General features: G+C 39.5%; 1 protein-coding gene across 2 annotated transcripts in view; it reads left to right on the top strand.

Moving 5' to 3' along the window:
* The window catches only part of CGNL1 (cingulin like 1), a 136,808-nt gene that overhangs the window by 26,063 nt on the left and 97,719 nt on the right, over window positions 1-13,026 (top strand). For both annotated transcript variants that reach the window (XM_089667771.1, XM_089667765.1), the window contains exon 2: window positions 5,989-7,564. In XM_089667771.1, the coding sequence (XP_089523897.1) occupies window positions 6,008-7,564 (1,557 nt within the window). In that variant the 5' untranslated portion in view covers window positions 5,989-6,007. The remainder of the gene's footprint in view (window positions 1-5,988; window positions 7,565-13,026) is intronic.

Raw genomic sequence — 13,026 nt, 5'->3', positions numbered from 1 at the left:
GAGTAGTGACATCATTTCAGAGGCATTGGCCAGATCTATTATATACATAGTTATATTGGTTCAAGCTGGACCAATGTAACTATGCAAAAATCAACCATGCCTGGAATTGATCTTTAAAAGGCATTGGACCTTTCTCCTACGCCCATATGACAGTGTTTCACCTGATGATTAGCTGCTTAGGCAACTTTTACTCCATTGTGATAGGAAGAGGAGGATACATGCTCGCTTATACCTGGAAGTACTGGGTATATCACTTAATTCCAAGCAAAGAAAGGGAGGACATGTCCTATAAAGAGTACCTGTTACTTTGCACTAGATAGTCAAAGTGACAGAATGATTAAAACCTAACAATCAAAAATAACATTCACAAATAAATATTTCTAAAAGTTGTAATAGGCTTTAGACAATGGGTGCCTGCTTCAGCTGGTTCAGGCAATGATGAAAAAAGTGCAGTTCAAGGAAAGCGGCAGCACTGAATTGCACCCAGAAAATATATAGTAACTCAATTTATAGATTGTAAGCTCTAATGAGCAGGGTCCTCTAATTCCTCTTGTATTAAATAGTATTGTTACTGTACTGTCTGTCTTGATTTCACTTCAAGCTATTTGTTCTATATAAATCCTATATATTAATAATGTTATTTTTTAGCAGTACAGTGGCTAAGTGGTTAGCACTTTCATCCAGCTGCACTTGGGTTGTCGGGTTGAGTCCCAACCACAGCGCTACCTGAATGGAGTTTGCATGTTCTCCCTGTGCCTGTGTGGGTTTCCTCCAGGTACTCCAAAAAGACATGCTGGTAGGTTCTTGGTATTGGATCCTGTCCAAATTGGCTCTAGTATGTGTATGTATGACTGTAAGTTAGGGACCTTAGATTGTAAGCTTGTTGAGAGCAGGGACTGATGTGAATGTACAATATATTTGTCAGATGCTGCGTAAATTGACAGCACTATATAAGCACCTGCAATAAATAAATACATATTTTTCATAGAACTGGCCTGTGCATTGTTGGTGCAGCATTTACAGTAGCTCAGGTTCTTGCCCTCCCAAAATAGGGTAAACTGCTTTTCAGCAATAGAGATAGTGGTAGTGTCTGTGCCAGGATGGTTCATAGCAATAATGGCCATTCCACCATATAAAATGCACTTGTCAGTTCACTTCAAACAGCATACATAACAGCATGGTTTTGACTGTTCATGCACATCTAAAAATTTGGACATTGAGTGGTAGTTTCATGAGTAAAACCTGCTATTTGTTGGGAGTGAAACCATGCTTTGCCTCCCAATTAAATTCTTTTGCTTAGTGAGTTATTATTTGAACACATAATCAAGATGAAAGTATGCAGACACACCCGAACATTCCATTAAATGTAGAATTTACAGGACACTATCCAGCTGGATACCAGTATTGTGAGTTTTTGTAACTTGCTTAGGTGGAACGCTTCCTCTGACAATAGAACATTTAAACTCAAATTGTTTTACTCATAAATCTAACAAATGCTGGAATGTTAAAGATAACAATGATACAATTCTATTTACAGTTCTAATACTAACTTTTATTTTAGATATTTACTAAGTATATTTTTTATAGAATCATTCTATTGGCTTTCTACATATGAGAGCTTGAAGCACTCGCTTGTTTTTAATAAACTGTAAATTTGCGTATTGCGTATTTCATAGAAGCACCCTATATTATCAAGAGAACTTTGCAAATAAATTCTGAGCAGCAAAAGTGATACAATCCATACTAGGGATGCACCGATACTGGTATCAGTACTGAGTATTTTCACAAGTACTTGTACTCATGAAAATGCTCCCGATACCAGACAATGCTGACCAATTAGAATCCGTATAGCTTGTAATGTCATCCCTGCAAGGAGAAAGCTGCAGGGATTTCAGATCCCCAGGCCTGTGAAGTAGCTTTCTCTCCTCTCTTAGTAGGGATGACAGAATGTGCTAGATGGCTTCTGATTGGTCAGCGCCATCCATGTAACGGTGCTGACTAATCAAAAGCCCTGTAGCCTGAGCCGTCATCCCTGCAAGGAAAGGAGAGAAATCCGCAGGGATTTCAAATCCTGCTGAGAATCCAGAGTGACTGCCTCCAAAGTATACATCCCCACACACCCTTCTCTCCCACTCTTCACTTAGGGAAACCTCCCTGCACTGCTCCTGTGCATACTCAGGCTATGACAAGCCTGGGTTCACACAGGAGCAGCAGGGAAACCGCATATTCAAATTGCATGTTATTCTTTGCGGTGTAATTTGTGTCTATACATTTTGTATTAGTACTTTGTATCGGCAAGTACTTCACCGAAAGTATCAGTACTTGCACTCTCCAATCAAAAATGAATATCGATGCATCCCTAAATCATACATACCTCCCAACCTTCTATAATGATAAAGAGGGACTCCTTTTAGCACACAGTATGTATGCAAAGAACACGTCCCTGCCACAGCCCTAGTTACATGGACAACAAAGATTTAATTTCAGAAAATGATTGGCTGAACTTTTTTTTTTTACCTCTATTTATTTTTCCTTTATATTGGCTTTTCAAATGCAGTAATATAGAGGTTTGATAAAACTTTTAGTGCAACATAACACTTTTGGTAGTAAGAGTACATTTTGTGTAGTGATGTATGCATCAGACTTAAAAGAGACAACTGAGACGAGGGAGAGAAGGATTTGGTCTCGAAGTTATAGTCCCTTCAAATGAGGGATAGTTGGGAGCTATGCTGTCATGACCTGTTGAGATTGTTTTACAGTCAGATTGGGAGGAGAAAGTGTGTGGAGAGTTGTTATATTTTATTTCTTACTTTGTATGTATTCGTAGAGGAACTCTATTGGAACAGATCCAGCTACTGTGCTGAGCGGCAGGTGTAGAATTTTAGCAGAATTTTGTTAGAGCGATCTTTTGATTTTCTAATAGTTATTGGAGTCAAATCTACATTTTGTTTTTGACCGTAGTGAGAAGAAAATTGGAAGGAGCAAGCTAGAAAATTTTGCTCATACTAATTTCTAACTGTGTAAGTGCTTTTGTTCAGCAAAGTCCACTAATTCCAAAACTGAATGTTGAAAGCAAAGAGAGTTTTGTAGAACTCTTGAACGACCGTGGTCAACTCTTTGAATGATCTAAGAATTTTCTTGCGCTTTTTTGTTTGAATATTTCTTACGATTTTTTGTTTGAATATTTCTTACCATCGGAAAACCTTTAAAAGCGCATATACAGTTAGGTCCTTATGCTGTTTATTTGGACACAGGCACAATTTTAGATTTTTTTAAGGTATTGACTAAACATATTCAAGCTATAGTTATATAATGGATGTGGGCTGCAAGTGCACACTCTCAGATTTAATTTGAGGGTATGTACATCCAAATTGGAGGAACGGTTTAGGAATTACAGCTCTTAAGAGCAGCCATCCCTCCTTTTTCAAGGGACCAAAAGTAATTGGACAATTGAATCAAAAGCTGTTTCATGGCTAGGTGTGGGCTACTCCTTTTGTTATTTCTTCGTCAATTAAGCAGGAAAAATGTCTGGTGTTGATTCTAAGTGTGGTATTTGCATTTGGAATCTATTGCTGTTAACCTACATCATGTGTTCAAAGGAGCTGTCCATGCAAGTGAAACAGGCCATTATAAGGATTCAAAAAGGAAACCGATCCATCAGAGAGATAGCAGCCACATTAGGAGTGGTCAGATCAACAGTTTGGTAGATTCTGAGGAAAGAAGAACACACTGGTGAGCTCAGCAACATAAAAAGGCATGAACGTCCACAGAAGACAAAAGTGGTGGATGATCGCAGGATCCTCTCTATGGTAAAGAAAAACCCATTCACAACATCCAGACAAGTGAAGGACACCCTCCAGGAGGTGGGCGTATTATTGTCAAAGTCTACAACCAAGAGAAGACGTCACAAGAGCACATACTGAGGGTTCACAGCAAGGTGCAAACCGTTCATAAGCCTGAAGAATAGAAAAGTCAGATTAGACTTTGGCAAAAAACATCTAAAAAGCCAGACCAGTTCTGGAAAAGCATTCTTTGGACGGATGAAACTAATATTAATCTGTACCAGAATGATGGGACGAAAAAAGTGTGGAGAAGGCTTGGAACATCTCATGATCCAAAGCACACAACGTCATCTGTAAAACATGGTGGAGACAGTGTGATGGCCTGGACATGCATGGCTTCCAGTGGCACTGGGTCATTGGTGTTTAGTGATGATGTGACAGAAGACCGAAGCAGCCAGATGAATTCTGCAGTGTTTAGAGATATACTGTCAGCCCAGATTAAGCCAAATGCAGCAAAGGTGATTGGATGGCGCTTCACAGTACAGATGGACAATGATCCAAAACACACTGCAAAGGCAACCCAGGAGCTTTTGAAGGCAAAGAAGTGGAATATTCTGCAATGGCCGAGTCAATCACCTGATCTTAACCCAATTGAGCATGCATTTCACTTGCTGAAGGCAAAACTAAAGGCGGAAAGATCCATAAACAAAGAACTGGAGAACGCTGCAGTTAGAGCCTGGCAAAGCATCAGAAAGGAGGAAACCCAATCCTTGACAATGCCATGTGTTCCAGACTTCAGGAAGTCATTGCCAGTAAAGGATTCTCAACAAAATATTAAAAATGAACATTTTATGATTATATTCAATTGTCCAATTACTTTTGGTCCCTTGAAAAAGGGGGGATGGCTACTCTTAAGAGCTGTAATTCCTAAACCCTTCCTACAATTTGGATGTATATACCCTCAAATTAAATCTGAGAGTGTGCACACTTTCAGCCCATATCCATTTATATACAGTACCTATAGCTTGAATATGTTTTGGTTAATACCTGAAAAAAACTAAAATTGTGCCTTTGTCCTAATATATATGGACCTAACTGTACATAGGAAACACACCATACTTTAATTTGAAATTATATACAACTGGTATATTGCTGCTGCTATTTGGTGCTCAGTTAAATAATCCCACCCTTCATATTGATCATTTACAAGAAAGCTTATTTTTGTGGTTTGTTGCTTTTTCCAATATTAAAGTGATTGTAAACCCTCACCTTTTAAAAGAGCCCATTCAGTTTAACCACTTAGCGCCTGCCCACAATGCACCGTACATCGCTGCCTACTTCTGGGTTTCAGATGCGTGCATGTGCGTCCCCTCCTGGCCGGCACCCACTGTGATTGTACACAGCAGGAGATTGTCAGCAAGTCCTGGCCAATGATTCATGGGTGGGACCTGCTGATCAGCTGTGTACAATCAAAACCCAGACCTCTGTGCTGACAATCAACACAGAGCTCTGTACAGCGGGGTGGATCTCTGTGTTTCTCATCCCTGCAAGGCAAGGGGATCTCTTAGTAAACATAGGACATGTTACACACCTTCAACCCCTTGATTTCCCTGCAGTAGATGTTAACCCCTTCCCTGCCAGTGTCATTAGTACAGTGACAGTGTATAGTATTAACCATGATTACTGTATTAATGTCACTGGTGATGTCAGTGGCAGGTAGTCAGTTCATATCAGGAATATGAAATATTGGGTTTACGTATTCTTTAATTGAGCCAGAAACTATGACGCTTGAATGCTGAGACATGTTTCACCCCTGTTTTGTATCTCTGGTGTAAGACTTGGATTGCTTGTGGAAATAGGTTCTGAGGCCCATAGATGAATGTAATGGATTTTCATTTAATTTCCCAGAGGATCCATTGTCTGGAATTTTGGGTCCACTGGGACCTCTTAAGCTTTCCTGTTCCTGTACATTAACAACTTTTAACCTTGGGAAAACATTTAAAAGAAGCACTTACTTTCTTCAACTGCAAAAAAAAAATTAGGCTAGTTTTTACATAGTTATAACACATTATTTTAGGGTTTTTTTTTTTTGGGGGGGGGGGGGTCTTATAAATTCGGGTTACAACCTACTATGGCAGATATTTCTCTTTTCTTATAGCAGGCAGCAAAGTGACTTTCTAATTTTGTCAGTGTCTTGTTTCTGCAGCTGGAGTCAGTAGACTACAATGGATTCACGTTATGATGGACTAAAATACAGGCAAGACTCTGGTGTTCTGTTTGTTCAGCGCAATGAAGAAAATACACGAAGAACAAGGAATAATATAAAGGACGGTTCTTATGGTGTTAGCATCAGGGTTCAAGGAATAGATGGACATCCATTCATTGTGTTAAATAATAAAGAAGGCTATTCATCATGTAATATTCCCTCACCTGAAAAGGAACATCTATCGCAAGACAGATCAATACTGAATTTAAAGAACAGTCAAAATTCTGTAAGGACAGATGACAAGGATTTTCCAGAAAATCCATACAAGTCATACAAATCTTCAAATAAAAGTAACTATTTCCATTCAAGGACTAACACTTCAGAATGTAAAGATGGGTCCCTAAAAACAAGCCTGTTGAATTTTCAAAGACATCCTGAGCTTTTGAAACCGTATGATCCAGATGAAAACTCCTTGAACATAGACAATTACAAGTCCTCTAAAAATGACTCTGGTTTGTTGACTACAGAAGAGCAAAGTAAGAAAGATTCCAAGACTTTTATGCGTTTTCCTAAAGATGCCATTTCAAAAAATGTGCGTAGTAAGCCAGCTGCTATAGTTGAGCAGAATGGTAAGGAAGCATCTTCCGTGCAAGAAGACCAAACCAAGTCACCGACAGACAACACAAGTATGCTGAGTAGTATTAGTGATAATAATACTTCAGAGTCCTTCTCTTCCAGTAATGGATCTCCATATAGTACAAGCTCTACAATTACTGCTGAGTCTAGAAGAACGAGGCCTGATGTCCTTCAGTTTAAAAGACAAGATTTAGGTCAGGCTCTTGATGGATTTCGTTCACGTAGATCATCCTGTTCTTCAGCCACTGCAACATCATCTCAATCCTTACACAAGTTGTGGCTTGAAGAGCAAGAGGATGCTCTTTATGCTGATAATGTGAACCGCCATGAAAATCGAAGGTATATTCCTTTTGTACCTGGGACAGGTCGCGATATTGATACTGAGTGTATTCCTGGAGTAGATGAGTTGATTGAAAAGTTTGATGTGAATATCCCTGTACAAAGAAGAGGCAGGTCTGCCAGACGTAATAGGATCAATCCAGAGGAAAGGAAGCGAGCTAGAAGTGTTGACAGTGCTTTACCATTTGGTTTACAAGGAAATACCGCTTACTTAGACGAGTTCAGTAGAAATTTAGGCAAGTCAAATGAACACTTATTACGGCCATCCCAGATCTGCCAGCAAAAACCACATATGCAGAACTATAAACTGCCCTTTAAAAGGCAAAATACAACTGGAAGCCTTGCCAGCCAAGCCTCACCCACAGATAAGGTCCAGCAACAAAACTATAGTTCTTTGCCATACTGCAATGAAACCAAGAGTAGCAGGTTAGCCTCGTTCAGTGAGACTGACTCGGCCACGCTACCTAGGCAAAACAAGAGAAACACTGATGTTAAAACCATGACCTCTTCATTAAAACTGTCAAACTACAGCATCGCCCCATCAGAAGAAGCAAAAAGAAGAGTTTCTGCAAATACTCACAGTACAGGTCAAGGTGCACAGGTTAGTTCAAATATTTACAATTAATGGATAATGTATTTTAAATACATTTTATTTATGTTTTAGTTCTGTTTGTTAAAAAAAAATACATAAAGCCTGGTTCACACCAATGCATTTTTTTAGTGCTTTTTGCTTTATGCAGAAATGCACTACAGTCCTTTTAACATGGGTTCCTATGGGACACGTTCACATCCATGCGTTTTTCAGCAACAGCGCTGTTGGAAAGGGTCAGGAATTTTTTAAAACATAAAATAGAGGGTTTTTGGTTCACTAGAGTTCAGTGGAGATGCTGCTGAAATGCATGTAGTGCGTTTTCTGACGCTTTGGAACTTGAAAATTGATCAGCCAATCCAAAGTAAAGAGTTGCCGTTTGCTAAGGAGCAGGTCGGTAAGTGGGCAACCACATCCTTCACATCCAATGGCTCAAAAGAATGCTGACAATTAAAAATTTGGAAAAAAACTGCGTGGGGGACCCCCTTCTATCCATACCAGGCCCTTTGGGTCTGATTTGGGGTTTCCCCACACCAAAACCCCAAATTCATACCAGATCCTTAACCAAGAATGCAGCCTAGCAGGCCAGGAAGGGGGGGGGGCAAGCAAACCCCCCCCCCGAACCTTACCAGGCCACATGCCCTCAACATGGGGAGTGCTTGGTCAAAGCACCCCCCCCCCCAAAGCAGTTTGTCCTCATGTTGATGAGGACCAGGGCCTCTTCCCCACAACCCTTAATTTTCGAACGATTCAAGTTTTAATAGTTTGCAGAAATTTATGAATTAATTAGAAAATTAATAAACAAAAATTTTCCTTTTAAAAAGAGAACAAAAAAGCAAAATGCTTTAAAAAAAACGTGAAAACATGCACCAAAAATGCATGTAGAAAAATTCAAAACACGCTGCAAAACAGATCAAATACACACTGCCTTAGCGTGAACCAGGCCGAAATCTTGTTCATGGTATGCAGAACTGAAAAAAAAACTTTCAAAACAAATTTGAGTAACTGCAAAGTAAATTAAAAGCCAACATTTGAATATGCTATACCTATGTGGTGTGTACTGTAATGGTAGTTGAGAGAGATTTTGGACAGTTAGATCTTCATAGGATGCAATGCTAGCTCACAATTTTAAGATGTGATGACTGTAATTGCTGCAATTTTTGTGGTTTGGTAACTGTTTGCTCACTGTGAAATATCTGGGTGTGTGCAGCTTCTAAGAGCTCTAAACTGTTGACAGGATGATGAATAGTTCAGTTCCTTTGAAATACACTACAGATATAATTCATGGACACATCAATATTGGGTCGGAAAGCCAAAAAAAAATGAAAATGTGCTATTCGAGAGGAAAGAAAAACAGTTCCATAGCCTTCTGCATTATCCATCATGGTGTAAAAATGCTGTTTTTGGTTACATATGTTTTTTATTTCTACCAATATACATGCTAGATATTTATTTAACTGAAAGCCTCTTCTGAATCGGTCGTACTGCACACTAGAAAAGTTTCTATGTCTCATTGGAGTAAAGTGAGAACAAAACACAAGGACAAGGTGGCTCTGGTCCAGCAGTTGCAGCTTGGCACCTAACAGGCAATAACATCATGAGCCACACAGTGCCCTTTTCACAATGAACTTTGATAAACTTGGCTGTTATAGAAATCCTGAGTTACTGCTTTGACCCCAATCATTTTAATAAATGCCCTGTCAATCTTGTTAATCACCCAAGCTATACCCTTTAACGGGCTATAACAGGCCAGCTAACCAACTTGCATTTTTTCTTTGGCAGATTGTAGAACATGGAGTTCTACCTCTTTACCAGGATTAAAATATATAATTAGCATTTAAACTGGATCCATAATGTTGGCTTGCAACCTTAAAAAAGACCATCAAAGTGTACATGCTACTGAGTGCAAATATAGCCAACAGATTCGATAATAAAATTGGGGAAAAAAAGCTTATTTGATTACTAACTTTAGCTAAAATAATATTTCTACTTTCAATAGGCACTTATCTTTTCTCTGTTTTTTTCTCTGTTCAAGCAAGACCACACGAGATTCAGAGAGTAAGCTGCAGAGAGCAATATATAAATACCTAAAGAAAATAAAGGAAAAAAAGCCTGAAAAATAAAATGAATGCACCCATCAAAAGACTGGAGAGCAGCTTCATATAAAATGTTTGTTTTTGGGTTCAGATGCACATCATGGTCAACCTGTCATTTTGTGCAACCTATCAGCTCTAGGCTTGAAAAAAGTTACCAAATGATGCTAGCAGCTTTACTTTTGGGTCACCAATTTTTGAAACCCCACTGATCCATAACTTTGACACACAGCCCCACTCATTATTTAATCAGGCACATCTGGCCACTGAGGTTCTTAAATTAATTTTGGGGTGATAGGGGTGTAAAGACTTCTGAGAGAGGAAAACTGAGCTCTCTTGGCAGCATGTATGCAGGTGGCTCCACTTAAAAGCGATGCTTGCACTATACCAGCAGAAGCTCTGGTTCCTTTCTGCTATGGCCAAATCTTGCATTGTCAAAGCCTTCATTAAAATATATTCCCCAATGGCCACAAAGGATATATTTCTACTTTATGTGTACTGCATTTCTGTTACAAACCCAGTCTGTGAAGAGAGAAGAGCTGTACAGGGCACCCAGCAGGTCCCAGCTACAGAAAACTTCAGGAGGGATGGAGACAAGACCAGTCACCCTGCACAAGGAGAGAGAGCAGAAGTAACGGGTCTTTATTACGGGAAGCTGCTTAACTAGTCTTTATTACGGGAAGCTGCTGAGCAGAGTCAAAGTTTCAAAGTGGATTACTGCACAGATCTGGAAGAAATGCACAAAGCAAGCCAAGATTCAAGTGACAATACACATACTTCTTGTATTTAGGCAATGTTTGCTTATCACTGAGCTCAACTTCAAAGAGTTCTGGCCTATCTCTGTACACTCAACACATGTGACAAATCATAGTCCTCTGAGACTGTATTACTAATCCTACTCCACCCTCCCAACTATCAGTTCAATACATATGTACACATTAGGGTGGAAAATGACTGCAGTCTGAAGGCACTTCCTGACAATGGGAAAGACCCTTCTCCACCCATTAGGTGAATTCAGCCTGATAGTCCTGAAGCTATGGAATGAGTTAAATGTATCTTTCATTACTTGGCTCTCAATATGCAACTGCAAAGATAAAGCTATAAGAGAAAGACTGATTCCATTCCTGTGGAGAAGCCAGGAGGGCTACGCTAATGGAAAGCGGCACATAATGGAGGATAATCCACAGGGTTCTATGTATATCTGCAGTTGAACTATCTAATGAAAGTCAATCTTCCCTCTGCAAAAAAACATTGATTGATTTCGTAATCAGTGCAGTGTGCAGAAGCAGTGTTTGAATACATGGATTAATCATTGATTGACTTTTTTTTACCAGGGAAAGATGCAATATTTAGTTTAAGATGGCCCATGATTTATGTAGACTTATTCCGTAAAGAGTTTTTACTCTTAATTGTTCATTCTTAAAGTGTAACTCAAAACCCAACAACAACAAAAAAAGTAATGTATTGCAGTTTAGTAATCCTTTGTTGTGGTAGCTACTTTAATTTTAAACACCCCCCCCCCCCCACAAACTCTCCTGACTTTGTAAGTAGTCAGCTTTTTGAAAGTGTCCTAAAGTGATGGACGTCTTTTACCTTTCGGAGAAATCTATCTTATAAATGTGGATGCTGCATTCATTTTCTTTTTTTTTAGGCTTTTTTCTTTATTTTCACATGCACAGAAAAAAAAATTGAATGCAACCACACATCTATGAGTGTGATTTCTCCGTAAGGTAGATGAGGTCTATCATCTTGGGACACTAGCAAAAAACTGAGGATTCATGGAATGTGGTGGGATTATAGGAAGGCCATTAACACACTTCTTATCCTAGGGTGGGTCTGCTCATTCGCTCCACTCTATGGAGGAGAAGCATGGTCCTCCTAGGCTGCTCTCTTGATTTGAACTACAAGTATGTCTTCCTCTCCATATCCATTACACAAGGACAGATGGATTTGTTGTTTACAGAAGATAGCTTGAAAGAAAGATAGCCTTGTTTGCGATTTCGGTTCATTTCAGTTCTGACCTGTATCTTAAGCTTGGTCATTTTTCCAAATGTTGATACTATCACACAAGCTGGAAAATTACACTTTTGAGTCATTCTGTACACCAACAGGGTATGGAACACTGCTAGGTTGCCATATTGCATTGAATTTTTCAAAAAAGTACAGGCCTGCAAATCGAAATGGAGAAGTAATTTTTAATAACCATAAATTACAACATGGCTTGTATAGCAATAGTATATTCTATATTATTATTATTATTATGTATTTTTTTTTTATATATTTTTTTTCCAGGAAAGTAGAGTTCCCACTTATATCCACTCAGTTTTTTTCACAGCTGCAATTCTCTAATCCAGGATCCCCCAAAAATCTTAAACCCCTATATAGACAAAAAGGGCTAAGTTAAAATATACCCATGTGTTGAGGCCCCCCCGCACTGCAAAGATGCACTGCTCCTATATCTAGAAGGTACAGTAAAAAGCAGTATTATTTACTCTAGGTCCTAATCCCTGCTTCTCATATTCTTCTGCATCATCATGTACAATGCAGGAGTAATCAACCCTACATTGGAGGAGGAGGAGGCAGAAGTGCGACCATGATCAGGGCCTACTTTAGAAATTAGGCTTACCAGAACCGGTCCCACAGCTGGAGGGACCCTGCTATAGCGTAGAATAAGGCAAATATTACACTTTATTCATGAATCCGTAGATGTACTGAACAGTTGAAGGCTAAGTTCTCCTTTTAAGAAGAAAATTAATAAATGCACATGATTTTGCAGGAAAAAATGCATTTAATTAGTTATTTTTGCATAGGAGCCTGCAAAGCATTGCACTCACAACCAATGAATCACGGGTGCAATGACAGGCTCCTGCAGACATCTTCTCCAGCTCTGCATGTTCCTCTGTACTGGCTTTCAGTTAATGAGCTCCAGGAAGTGTCAACGGACTATGAGTGCACTGATTACCACACTCATGGTCCATTTGAGAGCTACAAGTCTGTCTACTACGGACTTGTAGTTTATCCAGTCGCATAACTCTGTGAATGAATGATGCGGCTGTGTGGGCAAGCCCTGCACAGCTGTGATGATTTTAAATTTGTCAGAGGCTGCTGGGAAAGACACCTCTGCATGGGGGGAGGCGAATGCTCTGGGGGTAGAAAGCGGGTACTTAGGAACATGTTACACCCTTAATATGGGTATATGTCAGGGGCGGACTGACAACTCATGAGGCCCCCAGGCAATAAGAGATAATGGGGCACCCTGTGTCTCCACCTACACTCAAGCCAAAGCCACACCCACACAAAATCCCACCTACATGCTACAGCTCAGCTGTGTAGAAAGGGCATTAAAAATTATAAAAAAAACAACATCGTAGGGTCTCCCCT

Source organism: Staurois parvus, unplaced genomic scaffold, assembly GCF_062004578.1.
Source record: "Staurois parvus isolate SC_StPar_1 unplaced genomic scaffold, SC_StPar_1.0 ptg000054l, whole genome shotgun sequence".
NCBI lineage: Eukaryota > Metazoa > Chordata > Amphibia > Anura > Ranidae > Staurois > Staurois parvus.
This window is presented reverse-complemented; position numbering and strand designations above follow the sequence as displayed.